This window comes from Sapajus apella, unplaced genomic scaffold (assembly GCF_009761245.1).
Source record: "Sapajus apella isolate SASKATOON/1434 unplaced genomic scaffold, GSC_monkey_1.0 scaffold81, whole genome shotgun sequence".
NCBI classification, from domain to species: domain Eukaryota; kingdom Metazoa; phylum Chordata; class Mammalia; order Primates; family Cebidae; genus Sapajus; species Sapajus apella.
In genome coordinates, this window is record NW_022437021.1 from 3,779,631 (window position 1) to 3,799,604 (window position 19,974).

Genomic DNA, 19,974 nt, shown 5'->3' on the forward strand with positions numbered 1-19,974 from the left:
CACATATAGATACACATTTATATGAAGTTAATTGAATAGCTAATTTCCATTTTATATACTCCAAAAGAATTGATTCCAATTTATTACTTACTAGATCAATAAGGCTTTCCTGTATTCTGTTTAGAGTTGTTCTTAGTCTACTACTACTAAGGCCGAGTCCTGTTGATTCCAACTGAAAAAGAAAAAGGCTTGTTACATTGTTCTAGAGATCATCTTGCAAATGTTACATCTTCAAATTAACCAAAGTATTTGATGAGTTTTCACTCAGATACTTAGCCTTCAGAGGGTTTCCATATTGCATTTACAAATTCTAGCACATCAAGTAAAGAACTCAAATCTCAAAGGAACCAAAGAAACATTTACCTGTGTGCATTTACAAGGCACACTAACATCTATCAATCTTAAGAATTATCAGGAGAGAGTTCTCCAGAATTTCTTTCTCACAAGTCATTATTTTTAGTTGCAAAACTTGAGATTTTAGATAAAGATATTACACTCTGTTGTATGTAAAGTATGCCGTGCTGTGTTCATGTAGCAGCAGAACAATGTAAAGTTATTTATATTTTTGCTCAACTTACTTTTCTTATACAAATTAGCAACAGCCTAAATCCTCATTCAAAAATCATACAATTTTCTATTAGGCTCGGTAAACATTTCACCGTATAGATAGTACTCTATTCATACAACAAAGCCAAAGCATTTATAAAAACCTTCACACAAGAGCATAAATGAGAAGGATAAGAATAAGATATGAAAAGCCAGTTAGTCAGCTTCTTGTGTGTGATGATTCCATTGATGAAAATAAATTTAATTTAGAGGTAATCATACATACTTATAGGCATTTGAAAAAATGTTACAATGTTTTCTATGAGCCAATAAATTAAAAACATTATTAATAGTAAGTTATAAAATATATTTCATTAGCAGTCATAGCAATTATGTATGAACATGACTATACATGCATGTAAGCATAAATGAACATTTATTATTCCTCTTCCTCTACCATTTGAGATATAAGAATGAGAAATTATTTACATGTGTCAGAGAGTCTTAAGTGAAAATAGTTGTAACACTGTGGAATAAAACATGAACTAATTTTATATGCCAATTTAATAATTAATACATTTTATTTTCTCTAGGTTTTACAAATAATCCATTTTTCTTCTATTTTCATTAGGTATTATTTATAGATAAATCACATTCACTCTTTTTAAGTACAGTTGGATGAATTTAGTAATTGCATACAATCTTGCATCCAGCACCATAATATAGAGAAGAGTTTCTTCCCCATTAAAAATGTCCTCATACCGTTTGCCCTTATCCCCTTCCCACACCCTTAACCCATTACTTGCTTTCTTCCACTATAGTTTTTGCCTTTTCTAAAATTTCATATAAATGGAATAACATAGTATATAATCTTTTGTGTTTGATGTGTTTTACTTAGAATGCTTTTGAGATTGATCCATGTTGAGTCTCGTGGTATTTTGTGATGTTTTATTGCTTCATTGTATTTAGTCGTATGAATGCAGTACAATCTCTTTACTTATTCAATTAACATTTGGATTCCAGTTTTGAGCTATTTGAACAACATCACTATGAACATTCATGTGAAGGTCCTTATCTAGACATATATTATTTTCACTTCTCTCGGGTAAATAACTAGACTTTCTAATTCATATATCAGATATGTTTTTAACCTTATAAGGTACTTCCACATTGTTTTCTAAAGTAGCTGTACTGTTTTCATTTCTACACATAATGCACATGAATTCTAGCTGTTCCATGTCATGGACTAAATATTTGTGTTTTCCCTTAAGTTGAAGCCCTAACCCCCAATGTGATCATATTTGGAGATGGGGCTTTTGGGAGATAAAATCAGCTTTAGATGAGGTCATGAAGGTGGGTCCCTGGTACAATGGCATTACTGCCATTTTAAGAAGAGACACTAGGGCCGGGCGTGGTGGCTCACGCCTGTAATCCCAGCTACTTGGGTGGCTAAGACAGGAGAATAGCTTGAACCCAGGAGGCGGAGGTTGCGGTGAGCCAAGATTGCACCATTTCACTCCAGCCTGGGCAGCAAAAGCAAAACTCCGTCTCAAAAAAAAAAACAAAGAAGAGACACTAGAGAGCTTACTGCTATCTCCTTCTACATGATCAAAGGAAAGGCCATGTGAAGACGCAGGCAGAAAACCACCACCTACAAGCCAGGAAGGGTGACCCTGCCAGAAAATGAATTGGCCACCACCTTGATCTGGGACTTTCTAGTCTCTAGAACTGTGAGAAATAAATTTCTGTTTTTCAGCAGCCCAGTCTACAATATTTTGCTATGGAAGGTGGAGCACACTAAAAGATTCCACAAACTTGCCAATTCTTAATACCATCAGTCCTTTTAACTAGCCATTCTAGTGGTTGCGCAGAAGTATTGCAATGTGCTCTTCAAGTGCACTTCCCTGATGACAGTGACGTCAAACATCTTCTCGTGCTAATTAGCCATTCTCATATCTTCTTTTACAATGCAGATATCTGATAAAAATCTCTTCCCATTTTTTAAGCGGGTTTCTTCTTGAGTTGTAAGAGTTGTTTACACTTTGTGTAAACATGCACTTTCTCAATCTGGTTTGCAAAAATTTCTCTTGGTCTGACATGCCTTTTCATTTTTCTTTTCCTTTAGCAAATGTTAACTACCAGGAAGCCCATTTTATCAATATTTTCTTTTATGCTTCATGTTTTTGTATCTTTTCAAAGACGCATATGCCTAACCCAAATGTCACACAGATTTTTTCCTAGTTTTTCCAAGAAGTTTCATAGTTTTAGAACTTCTTTAGGTCTTATAAACAATGTTTATTTATATTCTTGTGTATAGTATGAAGAAGGGGTTGAGGCTTTTTCTTTTCATACCCTTATCTAGCAGTATTTGTTAAAAATAACTATTTTTTTCTAATGAAGTGCCTTAGTGCCCTTTTCAAAAATCAGTTGTCCATGTAAGTGTGTCTATTTCTGTTGCACTGATCTATATATCTACTGTTAGGTCAGTACCATACTTTATGAATTACTGTAGCTTTAGAGTAAGTTTTTGTGAAATCAGGTATAAAAATCCTCTAAGTCTGTTTTTCAAAAATGTTTTGGCTATTATGAATATTTTGCTTTTTGTATCAATTTTAAAATAAACTTCTAAATAGCTTCAAAAAATATGTTGCTACAGTTTTGATTGGGATTATACTGAATCTACATATTTGGAGAAGACTGCCATCTTTACAATATTGAGTTTTCTAATATATGTACGTGGTATATCTCATTATTTATTTACATAGTCTTTAATTCCCTTTCTAGGCTTTAATATTTTCAGCGTACAAGTCTATAAATTATCTGTTAAATTTCTAAAAACAAATTGACGTTATTTTAAGTAAAGCTTTTTAAATTTTTTCATTTTCAAATTGTTCATTATTATTGATTTTTGTATACTGACTTTATATTCTAGGAGTTTGCTAAACATATTTATTACTTCTAGAAGCTTACTTGTGGAGTCCTTAGGATTTGCAGTATCATCTGCAATTAAGGACAACTTAACTTCTTTTCCAATCCATATGCTTTATATTTCTTAAGACAAATGCTAGGATCTCCAGCACAATTGTTGGGGGTTTTTTTGTTTTCTTTTTTTTTTTTGCGACAGGGTCTCGTTCTGTCGCCCAGGCTGCAGTGCAATGGTGCAATCACAGCTCACTGCAGCCTCAACCTTCAGGGTTCAAGCAGTCTTCCGCCCTCAGCATTCCGAGTAACTGGGACTACAGGTACAAGCCACCACATCTGGTTAATTTTTGTATTTTTAGTAGAGACAGGGTTTCGCCGTATTGCCCAGGCTTGAGTTCTTCTGGGTTCAAGCAATCCTCCCACCTCAGCCTCCCAAAGTGCTAGGATTACAAGTGTGAACCACCATGCCCAGTCGATTTTTTTATATTTAAAGTGTGTCTTTTTGTTTGTTTTTTAGTGTGGGCTTTATTTTTAATCCATTCTGACAGTCTCTGCCATTAGAGAGTTTAGTCCATTACCATCTAATGTAATGATTAACTGAGTTTCCACCTACTGTTATATTTTCTGTTTTCCCTCCTTGGTTCTCCCTTTACTGCCTTTTGTAATTATATGAATATATTTTTAGATTTCTAATTTAATATTCCTGTTGGCTAAAGAATTAAAGTCATTTGTATTATTTTTCATGGTCATTCTATGGATTACAATATTCATCACTGCTATACAGATACCTTGCTATACAGAAATCTTGCAACATTATACATCCATACCCTCCCCACATACTTTGTGACAGTTTTTATATATAATACATCTACATAAATTATGAACTCCAGGAAGACTATGCTATGATTTCAGTGTTAAACAGCTTTATGGTTTATAAAGAAAGTAAGTGGATAAAGAAAAATATTATCTTTTGAATTTCCACAGGTAGACTCCATTACCAGTGCTCTTCTCTCTTTTCTAAAGATGTAAGTTTTCTTGTGTAATCATTTCTCTTCAGTTTGAATAACTTCCTTTAGGAATTCTTGTATGTCCCTTGTGACAAATTCTTAGTTTTTTTGTTCTTTTTATCTAAAAGTATCTTAATTTCACTTTCATTCTCAAATGATGTTTTTACTGGATATAAAATTCTTCATAGACAGTATTTCTTTTTCTTTTGTACCTTCAAGGTATTGTTTAACTCTCTTTTAGCCACCATAGCTTTTTAATGGGACATCAGTTGTTAATCAGATTATTGGTCCCTTTTATACAATATGTCTATTATGGTTTTCAAAAAAATATTTGACTATAGCATAACCTGCTGGACATTTCTTTATGCTTCCTCTTCTTGCTATTCATTTAGCATCTTGTATCTGTAAAATTTTGGGACAATGTTTCTTCAAATATTTTTTCTGACCCATTTCTCTTCTTACCCATCTAATATTCCAAGTACATGTATGTTTGAACATGTGATATAATCTAACATGTTTGTGAGGCTTTTTTGCTTTTAAACGTTTTTATGTTCTTCACTTTGAATAATTTTGATTTATTTTTCTTTAAGTTTACATATTCTTTCTTTTCTCATGTCCATTTGGCTAGTAAGTATATTGAATAAATTTTTTTGTTGTTTCCTGAAATTGCATTTTTCAGTTTTAGGATTTCCCTTTGGTTTTTTATTATTGTCACTACTAGGACTTACTATTTCTCTGCCAAGATGTTCATGCATTTAAAATGTATTTTGTTTTACTTAACTGAAGATGATTATAATAGCTCATTTTAAATCCTTATCCCTTGGTTCCAATATCTTAAACTAGATTGATTTGGTGCTGTGTATGTTAGGTAAAGTTGGATTATATCACCGGCTTTATTCTGGAGATTCTGGATACTGTCATTTTTCTCCCATAAGTACTGTTTCCTTTGTTTTCAGTATATAAGTTTCTTGGCTGAGCTTTAACTATAGACTTTCTCTTGTGTAGCAGCTCTGGTCTCTGCTTATATTTTTTTGTTTCACTGGGGTGTGGTCAGTTTGATCATGGAATCACGTATCTCCCAGTCTGAGATACAGGTGGACTGAATTTGGAAATCCCCTCACTTGATTTTTTTCTTCTTGCACTTCCTCCATTCTCTTCAGTGTTCCAAGTTTTCTGGCTGCACTTTTCTGATTCTCCAGTTCATAAAGACTTCAGGTTTTCCCATGCTTGCCTCTCATGGGCCGCATGGACTGCACTTAGCCCTGAGCTAAAAGCCATGGGGATAAAATTTATTTTCATAGCTCCCCTTTCTCCCATCTGCAGACTAGCATGAACGTCCAACCAGATTCTGTTTGCTGCTTCTATTTACTCTCCAGTGTCTTCAAATAGTTGCCCTTTCCATAACATTCAGATTTTATAGTTTTTTTCTGCAGGAAATATTATCTAGAAAGGTCTTAGTCTGTCATACCTGGAATTAGAAGTTAATTCATGTCTTAAATATATAGATACCTATTTACAGACCTTCTACAAAGAAACAGTTTTCCTAATGAAAGGTAACCTTAAATGAGCCTCACAAACTGTTGTCCAGTAAGAACCTTCAAAAGATTTACTGGGATGGCAAATAATTAGAACAACATTCCATACACCGTGAGTGTCTACTATGCGTTTACTATTGTTTTAAGTAAATTATAGAATGGTCTTTACAAACAAGAGTGAACCAGAAAGATCAAAGAAAACGTAACTTCAGAGGTAAATAATGGAAAACTGGGGAAAAGGCAAGATAAAGCAATGCTATGAGTAACATACTATAATAGAATCCAATAGGTCAGATATAAAAATAGAGCATGAGGTGGTAGGTTATAAGCAGTTCAGTGAATACCAGTAGTTTCTGTAGGAATTAGTATCAATAGGAGCAATCCTTTGGACTAATGTACATACTGTGTCCCCAACCAATGATTTCTAGAAACCACAACCCCTTAGAAAAAGATGCTTATTTTTCTACAAGGAGCATCCATCTATATTCTCTCACACAAGTCCCTTTCTTCTGACAGAGAAGCAGATACAATCATATAACCTGTTTTTCCCATTCTACACATTACCTGATTCCCCCTCCCCTGGTAACACGAAGATTCAACAGCTAATGGGGCAATTTGGAATATTTATTTATGAGTATGAAAACTTCTATGATTTCCGTTGGGCCTCAAAAGCTTATTCTCTTAGGAAATTAAAAGCTACCACTTCAATATTATATACACGCATGTGCTTATTTGTGCTACTTATTTATTTATTTATAGATTTTTCTTTTGTTTCAGTATAAATAACTCTTAATAAGTCTTACAGAACTGAAAATGCTTTAAATATAAACTTTCAGATTTGCGTGTGCATAACAAACATTAAATCAAATATCCAATATATTTTACAATAAGCACCTAAATATACTTTGCTAAATTTCTGTGGTACTAATGAATGCCATTCTGAAAAAAAATCTCTGTCAGTGTATAATCAGCTGGGAAATCACGCCCAAAACCATTCGGTTCCCAAAAGTTTCAGAAAGATCTTATTTTAATATATTTTATCAATACTGTGGTCTGCAACTGTTCTGTCCCATAGGATACTAGTCACGTTACTATTTATACTTAAAGATAAACTAACGAAAATTAGATATAATTAAGAATTCAGTACCTAAGTCAATTAGTCATACATCTTTCAAGTGCTCAACAGCCATGTGTGGCTAGTGGTTAGCATACCGGACAGTGCTAATACAGAATGTTTCCACTATTGTGAATTTTCTTAGACAGCACTGGTTTAGTGGCATAGCCCAAAAGACAAAGTAAGACTCACCTACAAGACGAAAACATTCTGACAATTAGCTAAAACTCTATAATGTCTGCCTTTGTTAATATTTATTTAGTGAGTTTCTAAATTCAGAGTGGCGAATTAATACATAATTTATAGTACATAAATTCTGCAGCAACATTTTGTCACTGGTCATACTAGCATTCTTTCTAAGAAATATTTTTCAGAATTAAGAACCCAAGAAATTCAGGTCCTATATAAAATGATTATGTCTTTGACATACTTGTGATCACAGCAAGGATATAACTATTTACATAATGAATGTAGTTACGCATTGAAATTTGCTTTTTTTTTTTTTTTTTTTGAGACGGAGTTTCACTCATGTTACCCAGGCTGGAGTGCAATGGCGCGATCTCGGCTCACCGCAACCTCCGCCTCCTGGGTTCAGGCAATTCTCCTGCCTCAGCCTCCTGAGTAGCCGGGATTACAGGCACGCACCACCATGCCCAGCTAATTTTTTTTGTATTTTTGGTAGAGACGGGGTTTCACCATGTTGACCAGGATGGTCTCGATCTCTTGACCTCGTGATCCACCCGCCTCGGCCTCCCAAAGTGCTGGGATTACAGGCTTGAGCCACCGCGCCCAGCCGAAATTTGCATTTTTTAAAAGATATGAAATATAAGTAATATTATTATATATTCATAGGACTCAATGGAATGTTTTTACACAGAAAGCTGTCAAACGTCTATGAAAACCACATAATTAATTTTAAAGTACTAAATTAGTTACCTGCCTAATATTGTGTTATTTTCTGTGAGTAGTAGAAAAAGATATATTCAATAAGAGCTTTGGAAACACATAAAAGAGGTGCAGAAAACATTAATTCTGGGGAAGACAGATGGCTGGGTCAGTTCAGATTTTCAATTATTTTAATAAATATTTTTCATTATCTTTTAAATGTATTAGTGACTGCTAAAGCTGTTATCCAATATTTAAAATGTCTCATTTACTGTTTCGTATTTTACATGGGCAAGATTTAAATAAAGCAGCCTGTACATTTTTCATTGCCAAAATATCTCAAGGTTAAAAACAGATGTTGTACTTTTTCTGCCAAAAATTTGAATGTGTTCATCATACCAAAGCTTAAAATTAATATATAAATAAAGTAATAAGGCAAACAGAAAGCTGATATCAATAATTTTATATTCGATGCATAATCTGCAAAATAATGTTTCTGTGTATCTTCTACAGAGAGAATGAAAAACTTTAACACATATAAATTAAATTTTAAAACAAAGATTTTTTTCCCTCTAAAGGTGGACTTACTGAATCATTCCGACCAAAAAAGGTATATATTGCATACAAGTAATAATCAAATAGTTGAGACATGAAATGAATAACATCAAAGGCAATTGGCTTAAGAATGTTCATCATCTGCATATATTTCCCTGAAAAGAAAAAAGAATCAAAAATTAAGTAAAACAAAATTAAAATCTGTTAGTCTATAATTTTAAAAAGACAGTAAAATTACTAAAATGTTTTAATATAATGAAATATTGCACTCCTTCACACTAGCCAAGTCTCACGTACTCAGTAGTCACATGTCGCTAATGGCTACTGTACTGGACAGCATAGATAATGAACAGTTCTATCATCTTTGAAAGTTATATTAGAGAGTACTAACATAAATAATACAATAATATTTTCCTCTTACTACACTTTCCTGTTTCCCAAATTTTTATGGAACTCTTACACTCTTCTACAAATGACACTGTACAAACAAACAACACCAGTTCTCTTTTCTAGGAGTTTCCATTTCAAATAATTTCTTGGAAAATGTGTAAGTTTAATAGAGTAAAATACAATATATTTAAGAAAATATTTATTTTTCATAAGTTTATACACACATAGCACAAGCAGAAAAGCAAGAGGAGAAATGATACATGCAAGGGACTGCCCATTCCCCTGAATCATAGCCCTGTGAAATCTTGTGTCAGAGGCCAAGAACATTTCTTTATTACTGTATCATTCAAAAGCTCAATATCCACAAAATGCAAAAAACATATCTTTCTCATTCCTTTTTTTGGAAGATGCCAGTATTTCATTCCTTTTCCTCTACATATACAATCAGATATAGTCACAGAAAAAAAAAAAAAAACCATAAATCAAACTTCTGCATTTACAAACTTGCTAACGTATTTGAAGGATTCGTTAGAGACGAGATGAATCAAATAACTACAAGTCCACAATTCTGTTTCTTTTATATGGGAAACAATAGGAAAAGAAGCATATCTAGTAAAAATGCTCTATACCTTCTTCTGCAGAGGATCTTAAAACAGGCCATGTGCTTAGTTTCCAAATAAGCCAATAATTCAGGTGCTGTCTCTACTTCACATAACTGCTATAATTTTAAATTGGTACTATTAAAGACACCATGACTCAAGAGAAAACACATTTACTGCAGTACAAGAAATGACGAATGTACTCTAATGGAAATGTCTACTATCAAAATCATTTCTTTAAGAACTCAGTACATCTTTCTTAATCTATGTGGGAAATGATTTTAAATAACAGTCAGATGGTCAAGAAGAGAAACACAAACACAAATACACATCAAAACAAAGTAAAAACCACTCAACTCAGATTTTATTCTTATTCCTATTTAAAAATTCTTCTGTTTCAGAATCATCCTTTGCAATTATTTCACACAGTCAGACATATTTTTGAAAAATCCCATTTGAAAAATATTTGAAATATACTGCTCCTAAAACACTCTGGATCATTATGCAGATTATTTTCTCAGTTACAAAACAAGCTCCAGCTTGTTAACATATAAAATAATGCAACACTGTGAAGAAAAAATATTACATTACTCAGTTTAAAAAAAAGAAAAACAGAGATAAATAAGTAGAATGAGGTAGAATGCAAATAAGTAGGCTGACATGCATCTAGAATACAAGGTCCTCTCCATTCCCCACAATATTAACCACTGTTTAAATACCTAATATTGAGAAAGGATGTAAAAATGAATTATTCATAGGTAAAGACTCTTTTAAATGTGTATTCAGAAGAAAAAAATACCTGTTCCTTACCACTTTGAAAAGAAAATTAAAACATAAGGATATTAATTTATTCATTCAACAAACACTTTTTGAAGCCTCACTATATACTTTTGCCTTATATTAAGGAACAAGGAATTACATAGAATCCCGGCTGTTGCACCTTAAAAGGCCATACATAGAAGACAATAATCAATAAGCAGACTATCAGTATATTATAGAGTGAAGAGTGAGGACCCTGTCTTTCCAGTTCAAGAGAACAGAACAGGCAGACAGTAGACATTTGGAGGCTTGAGGAGGCATATATGCCTCCGCAGATCTGACTGAATTAAAAGAGAACCTTACAATGAATTAATTCCTTATCTATGAAAAGAAGAGGGTGAGAAGGCAAAGCTGGTAGGTTTGAGCCCAAGAAAATAAAAAATGTCAAAACATTTCTAGACTAGAGGTTGGTAAACTTTTCCCGTAAAGGAAGAGTCGATAGTTTAGGCTTTGCATATCACACAGTCTCTGTGGCAACTATTCAGCTCTGCTGTCTTCTGTTTCAACTGCTCAGCTATGCCACTGTAGCACAACAGCAGCTACAGACAGACAATATTCAAACAAATGAGCATGGGTGTGCCAATAGAACTTTATTTACAAAAACAGGCAGCCGGCAGCTCAAAACATCTGACATCTCTAGATGACAGACAGTAGATGGGAACAGGTTGATGGAAAAACAAAGAAGCCAATAAAACCATAAGAAGGGCATAAAGGAGGTAGAAGCTATTCAGTAGGACAATAACTACTTAGAATCAAGCTGGAACAGCAGGAGTGAGAAACAGGACTGAAAAAGGATCCAACTATAAGTTCACATATGGGATAAACTGTACCACTATTCCTCTCTCCTCGCCAGCAATTAGAGGTGTAGGATGCTAGAATTTACCCACAAAACAAAACAGAAAACTGAGGATTCCTCTCCAACAGAAATGATAAACAAACAAACAAACAAAAAAAAAAGATGGGGGGGCAAAGGAACTTAAAAAAAATAATAAATTGAAAAGCTAAGGCTTCTACCTCATTCTGGGATTTGGAGGATCTGTCCCCATAAAGGCTGCCAGTAAATCCACCCAAGTCTTTTCCTATTTTCACACAAAGTTCCCAGTCAGAATTTCTACTGAAGAGAAAGAGCCAGCTTGAACATAGTCCTAATTACTCCCAAGAAACCCACAATGGCTATGTAAGCCTTCTATTTTAAATCTAAATAGATAATCAAAAATACCAGGCACACAAAGAAAACTTAGAGTTTGAAAATAAAAAGGAAAGTTGATCCCAAAGGAAATAGAATAATTCAAGCTAAAAAAGAGAAATATAATAATTATGTAGAACTCAGTAAAAAAAAGAATATGCAAAAAAGTTTAAAGTTAAATTAAGTCTCTTAAAAGGTATGACAAAAGATAATGCTATGGGAAACATCTGAGAAAATAAAGGACCAATTTGAGTAATGGAGGAAATTGTTTTAAAAAGAAAGAACAGAGAAAATAGAGGTAAAAATTATCAAAGAAATACCAGTGTCAGTAATAGCTGAGGAAAACAGGTGCTTTCAGACCAAAAGAGTCACTAACTATCAAACACACTTAGAGAAAAAGAAATCAGGCACATCAACATAAAATTCTGGATCAAGAAAAAAACATAAAAAGCTTTCAAAGGCAGAGAGAGAAATTCATCTGAGACAGAAGAAAATGCTAGAAGTTCCAGTTCTATACAAAATAATTTTTAATTTACAACTCTGTTCACAGCTAAATTGTCATTCAAGTTAAAGAACAAAAAAAAAAAAAAAAAAAAAACATTTTCAGACTGACATGAATTCAAAACGTTTATTTCTCATCAGGCTTTTCTAGGAAATAACTAGAAGACAAACTGAAACAGACCAAGAAATTGCCTCCACACTGCTGGCAGTGCTTTCATCACAAGCGCTTCTTTACTGTTGAACGTGTTGCTGTGAGATGTACTACCTTGATAAAAACTTGAATGCATGGTTCTGAAGTGAGCCTGCCTAGTTTAAAAAATGTTATCAGTGGTTCAAGATGTAGTTCAGATGCACTCTATCCTTTACTCCCCCCTTTCAGAGTTCCTCACAGAGAGGGCAGAGTGAGAAGCAGACACAGCAGGCCTTGAAACACTGAAGAAGAAAGTTATCTAATGCAGAATGCATGCCCAGGAAAGGCATCTCTTCCCAAATTACCAATTTTAAGAGTTTACTGTTCCTGCCTCCAAGCTATGTTATATTATTTCTGATCTGTGACTAATTAACTTTGTTTAGGAGTGAGAGTTAATGTCCCTGATTTCTTCCACTTGCTGTGAAGCAGGAATGTTAAGAGCCTACTGGCTCCAGGGTAAGACAGCCTGGGTTTTACCACTTATCAGATGTGTTACTATTTATCTCTCTGAGCTTCAGTTACTTGGTATGTAAAATGGATATTGTGAAGAATTCATAAGACAATGCATGTGGAGTCTTAACAAAGCATATATGTGTTTACCTAGCATCCGATATACACCTAGAAAATCTTAGCCATTGCTAATAGTTATTAGCTATTGCTAATAATTAAGATAATTATGATTATGAATGCAATAGGAAGAGGTATAGGATGTTACATAAAGGGAACCTAACCTAATCTGGAGATGAGGACAAGTTTCACAGGGCAAGTACTGTTTTAAAGTCTCTAATCCCAAATCTAAACCACAGGGAAGAGACACACAGGGGGACTGGCAAAGAAACCAACCAAGTAGCAGAATGGACAAGAACTAGAAACAAGAGAATGAGCAGTGGTCCTGCCTTAGCCAACTCATCAGTGGGAGACACAGAGAGAAGTGTGGTTAAGACAAGAAAGATGGCCCAGAGGGATTCACAGTTTCAACAGTTAGCCAAGCCACACCTTCTGTGTAGAGGAAGGAATACACAAGTGCTGGAAACGTGGGGGAAAAATTTTTTCCATTATGGATATGACAAAAGAGAAAATGAGTGTCTCCCATATTGAAGAGTTTAAAAATTAAGGTTTGTCAGTTCAACATCTATTGGCTTCCTACAAAAAAGTGAAAAGGACTTGGCCAGGTGCCACATATAGATGCTACAAAAATGATTTAAGACTCTTTTCTCATCTGTAGGAGTTTATAATCTCATGGGACACAAGGAGGAATAGATTCTGAGTTGGAAGCATATTCATTATTCTTATTTCAGTACACTAATTCAAGAAATCATCAATGAATATAAATAGCATATAAAGCCATAACAGTATATAAGATAAACTAGAAAAGCTATATATGAGGCATAAAGGAAAGGAAAGTTGGCTTAGCTCAAGCAATTCAGGAAAAGGTATTGAATAATAACATGAAGACTAGAGTAAAAAATTAACAAATCCATTACCTAAGTGCCTGGCTACCAGTTTTTATTTTTTAAATATTATATCTCAGCCCCCCCAAATCTCCAACATTATTTTCTTATGACACATACTGAAGGATGGTGCTTTTAGGATTATGCTCTCAAAAGATCAGGCTATACATACAGCTAGCAACTCAGAAAATATTTTTAAATGTTAAAAATATCAATTCATGTAAATAATATCTTAATATAATATGCTGTCTTATAGTATTAAAATATAGAAAATTATAGTATTAATGCTTAGAAATATACATATATATTATAATGATATAGCATTATTAATAGTGAGTATAAACAGAAATACTAGAAAGTAGCTTAAAGAGAATGACAAATTTTTTTCCCTAAGCATTACATATGAAAATACTGTTTCTTAAAATACAGCTTTATCATAAAACAAGGTTTTAAAATTTTAAAACAAAAATGTATTGTGGTATTTCTGTAAGACTACACTTACGACTTCATTGAACTTTATCCACATATCTGAAATAAGGATACTTTAAAAACAATTTACATTCAAAAAAAAAAAAAACAAAAGAAGCTACCATTTTAATTATCTGTTATGTAATCAAGAATCTTCCTGTTAAATACACATTGTTTTATATTTTAATTAGGAAAATAACAGAAAGGAACCAATGGTTCTGAAAGTGAGGTCCCTAGACCAGCTGCATCAACATTACCTGGAAACTTGTTAAAGATGCCCATTCTCAGGTTACACCCTAGACCTATTGAATCAGGTACTCTGGGAGTGAGGGACAGCAATCTGTTTTGTTTGTTTGTTTGTTTGTTTGAGACAGAGTCTTGCCATGTCACCCAGGCTGGAGTGCAGTGGTGCAATCTCAGCTTGCTGCAACCTTGGCTTGCTGCAACCTCTGCCTCTTGGGTTCAAGCCATTATCATGCCTCAGCCTCCCAAGTAGCTGAGATTAAGGAGCACTCCACCATGTCTGGCTAATTTTTGTATTTTTAGTAGAGACAGGGTATTGCCATGTTGGCCAGGCTGCTCTTGAACTCCTTAACGTCCTCTCGTCTTCCCTTTTTCATTTCTAGCATTGTAACTGGTTAATCACACAAACCTAAAATTTGAGTGATCCCTCATCACTGATTCACCAATCCTGTCTGTTGTATTTCTAAAATCTATCAAATCTGTCGTCTTCTCTCTATTACAATGACCACTGCCATATACAGGCTTATGTCCTCAACATCCCTTGCCTGGGAGACTTCAACAGTCTGCCATCCAGTCTTTGACATTCTCCGGTTTCTCCTTGGCCAAAGTCAATCCTTTATTTACACTTTTTTAAAAACAACAAATCTGCTGGGGTCTCTCCCCTGTTAGAAATCCCTTACGGAGCTTATGTCCAAGCCGTACAGGACAGGCTATGAGGCCTTCTGATACCCGGTTCTTGCCCATTTTTCTTGTCACATCTCCTCTGCTTCTGCCTCCAGCCCCTATCATGTTTCTTACATGCTAGCAAAGTAGACTACTGGGGTCTCTGAATACACCATGTCTTGCACATGTTCTTTCTGTCTCAAATGCCTTTACCAATGTCTGTCTTCATCTATGAGAACCTATTCATCTTTCAAACTCAATTAGGATGTCAGCCCCCACAGTGAGTCAGTCCTTTTACTTGCTACCCAAAAACGAAAGTTAATCATCATTCTTTCGCTCTGCCTCTTTTCTATTTATGCTTACAACAATACACTGTAATTTTTTTTTTATTTTGTATGTTATTTCCCATGTTGCGCTCCTCAAGTACAAAGACTATGTTTTCTTCATGACTGTATCTCCAACAGCTAGCCTGAAATAAAGTAGTGACTCAAAAAAAAATCTGTTGGACTAAAAATGATGAATGCAATATACATGGCAAAAAAAAGAACTAATTTCCTTAATGTTGAAATTAAAACCTATGATTTCCTCATTATATAAAAATGAGCAGTGGATATGAATATATAGTTCACAAGCAAATAGAAATGTCTTTTAAGCATATGAAAAGATGCTTCAATTCATTCATAATTAAATACATTTTTGAAAGAGTTGCCATTTTTAAACTGTCAGACTGGCAAGCACCCAAAGCTGGAGGATACACAGTGTTGCTGAGACTAAGAAAAGAACTATCCCCAGATACCGCTGATGAATGGGTGAAGTAACAGAATTCTTTTTGTAAGCCTATTAGCAACCTCATTGATAAACTGGAAGTATCCATCAAAACTGGAAATGTATATATTCTTTGATCCAGCTGGAGGAAGTAGTTATAGGAATTTGTTCTATAGCTCTATCTGTATATGCACAAAGATATTTCTTCAAGGATACTTGCTGTGGCAGTTTGTAGTATGAAAGGACTCAACCTATATGTTTAAAAGTAGAACACGTGTCAATTGTGGCACTTATAATATTGCATCTACACAACAGGAAAAAAGAATGAAATAAATACATACTAAGATAAGTAATACCATAAGATATTTTAAGTGTAACCTTAAGATACTTGACTTAAAAAAGCCAGATTAAAAACAGTATAGATCATATAATCCAATTTTTTAAAACAAGCAAAAACAACAACAAAAATAGAGGAGAGGATATACATATTAAATATATTTGTACTAACACTAATATTTCCAGAAGAAAACAGTAGAAACTGATTCATTTTGTCTGAGGAAGGAGACTTGGGGCCCAAGGGCTCTGCTTATGCCTTGGGGTATTTTAATTTTTAACCATTTTCAGTCATTACTTTTCTATTTAAAATGCTCAATGATAAAGAGTATTCCAGCAAACTAAACTGCTGGGAAAATTCATCAGTCTGCCATCTAGTATTTGATCTTCCCCAATGAAATGAATGTGCCAATGAAGGAGTGGATCTCTCGCCTCCCATGTCTGTGTTCTCTCCACCACATAAGCTGATCTCAGGCACGTTATACCTAAGCATCCCTTAGATGCATATATCCTAGTTTCATTTTAAATACGGATGGATGTGCTAGTATATATATTTTTCTAGCTACTAAAGTAGTAATTCTGTTGTTGTCGGCAGTTATAAGCATGGACTTCGGTAACCTAGCTCCTGCTCCTCAGACCTGTCACACCTGCTCCAGTGAGAGCTGCTTCCAGGAGAGAGAACTGTCAATACCAAGGCTATTTTACACTGATGAGACACATTTCCTAAAACTTCTCTTTCTCTATCTGCAAGAAATTATCAGGCCGACAGAATTTTCTCTTTATCTAATACAAGCAAGTGTTCTGATCAGTCCTCTACACTAGTGCAAAGCCTCCCTAAGCCTTTCTAATAAATTTAGGTACCACCTGGGGTAACAAAGCCCCATTAACACTTTTTTGTTTACTCTCTGCTAATTATCTGTCAAGTAAATACTACTTGAAAAGGACATTTTAAATATGCCTTTAATATTCTAATTGTGTTTCCCAACTACTCAATAATTAGTTCCTTCATCTTCTCAGGCACCAAAAATTAATCTGTCTATTTACACAACCATACTTCTCCCTTTGTAAGAAGAGGCATTACCTTTGCCAGTTTATAATCTTCAGGCACTTCTATGTGATAACAACAGGGGATGGAACAGTGCATTTACTAGTCAGAGACCCCTGATACAGTGGCTTCCTTAAAGTTCTGTTTTGTATATATCTAAAAACTGAAAATAAAAACATCCCAGGGAGAGAGAAAGTGATAGGCATAAAAATCTATGGGGGGAAACTGGGGTGATAATGGCAGCACCTAATCCCAGTCCTAAATGAGAAGATACAAAGTTAAATTGTCATACTTGGCATTGTTTCCTAGTTGCAAGTCTAGCAAAAGACATGGTAATGGAGAAAATTGAAATTACAATAGTCAAATTCTCTTCACAGAGTAAGGCTTTATTCAGGACTGTGCCATACTTTAAAGGCTCCTCAATGTGGCTTTTGTCAGTTCCTATAAACGCACTGTTCAAAAGCAAGGCCCACTATGTTGATCAGTAATCCTCATATAAGAATTTGTTGATACTATCACCTGAATTCAGCACCAGGAGCATACTTCTACCATTATTATAAAGGCCTCTATCTTTTTCTCAGGTAATGAGGATAGTAGAACACATTGTTTCTTCAATTCCCTTATGCCTACCAAGAAGTTAAGCATTATATTAGATGTCTGCATTTAACATGATATGATAAAGCATGATGTGCTCCCTCCTCAACTTTGTTTCAGCCTTATATTTGATTTGATTATAATGAAAATATGCCTTCAGAGTAAACAGCAACATGACTATCTCCAGCCCCATTTGAACTAGGTAAGGTAAAAAATATAAACAACTGCTTAGATGTGTTTGATTACATTATTTTTCCCAATTCCCTGTAAGAGCATTTTACATCCCTGCCCATTTCCCTTGACTTGAAGTGCTTCCTGCAGCAGAAGCATACTTCTCCCTCCGTCAAGCCTGACTTGCTTTGGCCATGATGTCAGAGGAAGTGAAGGGTGCCACATGGAAGCAGAAGTTTCAGCAGATATCACATAGTTTGCTCTTGCTCTTTTCCCCATGTTCCAGATTGGCTGGTACTATTCTTTCAGCCTCTATCTTAGAATGAAGAGACACACAGAGCAGAGGTACAGATAATCAAAAGACAATGTGTATCATGAGTGGAAAATAAAACTTTATGGTTGAAAGTCATTGATGCATCAAGAGTTCCTTGTTACTTCAACATAATCTAGCAAAAGCTGACTACATCTCAAGTAGTGTGTTCAGACGCTGAAAACTGCTAAGTCTAGAAGGCTAAGGAGGATGACAAGGATTCTGAAAGGTCTGAATTTCTATCAGTGAGGACAAGATAAAGGAGTTGAGCCCATGAAGCCTGAAAAATTGATTGTGGGGTGGTCGGTATGAGAAAAGGAATGAAAGGATAACTACCACCACATATCTAAAAAGTGATCACATGGATGAATAGAAGAAAAAGAAAGCACAAACTTATTCTTTTTGCTTCTAAGGGAAGAACTCAGACCAAAAGCTAGAATCACAGAGAAACAGGTTTTGGTTTACCTTAGGGAAGAGATTTCTACTAATGACATCAGTCTAATAATACAATGAGTAGTCTTCCGAACCACTATGTTTCCAGTGACTGAAGTCATGAAACAGAAGCTATACAGCCACCACATATTAGAGACATTACAGAAAGACAACCAACTTCATGGGAACTTATACCAATGACCTCTCAGCACCCTTGCAATTCTGATTCTCTAAATTCTAGAGAGGTATTTCTTACGCTATGTTCAATCAGCTCTCTTGGAGGAAGAAGAAAAGCTAAGTCTCCTGGCAATAATTAGCTATGGAATAGCTTTTTAGAATGTATCCTTTTTTCTGAGCATCATGAAAATGTATACTTTACTTTTCTTCTCAATTCAGTAACATTTTTTGCTCTTTCTAAAGAAAGTGTGACTCCTGAAAAGCATTCTATACATTTTATCCTATTCATCAATTAAATTTCAGAATTATCTTAAAGAACACAGACCATTTCAACAGAGCTAATATAATCAAACTAGGCATTAGGTAAATACTATCTCCATAAATAGAATATAGAGATTTTTATGGAAAACCACTAACATTCCTGATTGGAATAATGAAAGTTAATATAAGAAGACATCTCTATAACTTATTTGTCAAATATATAGACTTATTTGTGAGATTGAAAGGCTAAAAGCATATAAGATGTGGAAATACTGATATTAAAAAAATCCACAGCATCCTCAAACCTGAATATTTAAAATGTCATTTCTTCATGTTTGCCTTCTAAAACATCATCAATAAAGTTCTTATCTATAATAAGAACAACATTTCCTATAATCTGAACATTTGGCCTGTAAATCCCTTATGTCTAAAAATGCCAGAGTCACTATTCACTCTGCTTGACAGAAGACTGTAAAGACCTATTAAACAACTAAGTAGAAAAATATTGTATAAATGTGAAACTGGTACTATCTTATCTTACATGTACCTCTAACCTACCTAAAGAATTTTTCATCACATTTCAATTAACTGAAATATTTTAGAAAAATTGGAAGATACAAAGAATAAATAGGTAACTGAGAAAGAGAAACTGGCAATACTATTAGTATTATTGTATTTGGAACATTTAAAATGAGAAGCATTGACATATGATTACCTTAAGTCCCTTACTGCAGAGTACTAGAGTATACCAGACAATGAAAACCACAAGTAAAAGTCATTCACTAATAAACTAATTTAACTGTTAAAATGTT

The 19,974-nt window shown here is 34.3% G+C and overlaps 1 protein-coding gene across 1 annotated transcript in view; it reads right to left on the reverse strand.

The window, feature by feature from the left end:
- The window catches only part of VPS50 (VPS50 subunit of EARP/GARPII complex), a 127,797-nt gene that overhangs the window by 17,476 nt on the left and 90,347 nt on the right, over nt 1-19,974 (reverse strand). The window contains exons 21-22 of the mRNA XM_032252955.1: nt 8,598-8,719; nt 92-172 (exon numbers count right to left, since the gene is read on the reverse strand). Of these exons, the coding sequence (XP_032108846.1) occupies nt 92-172; nt 8,598-8,719 (203 nt within the window). The remainder of the gene's footprint in view (nt 1-91; nt 173-8,597; nt 8,720-19,974) is intronic.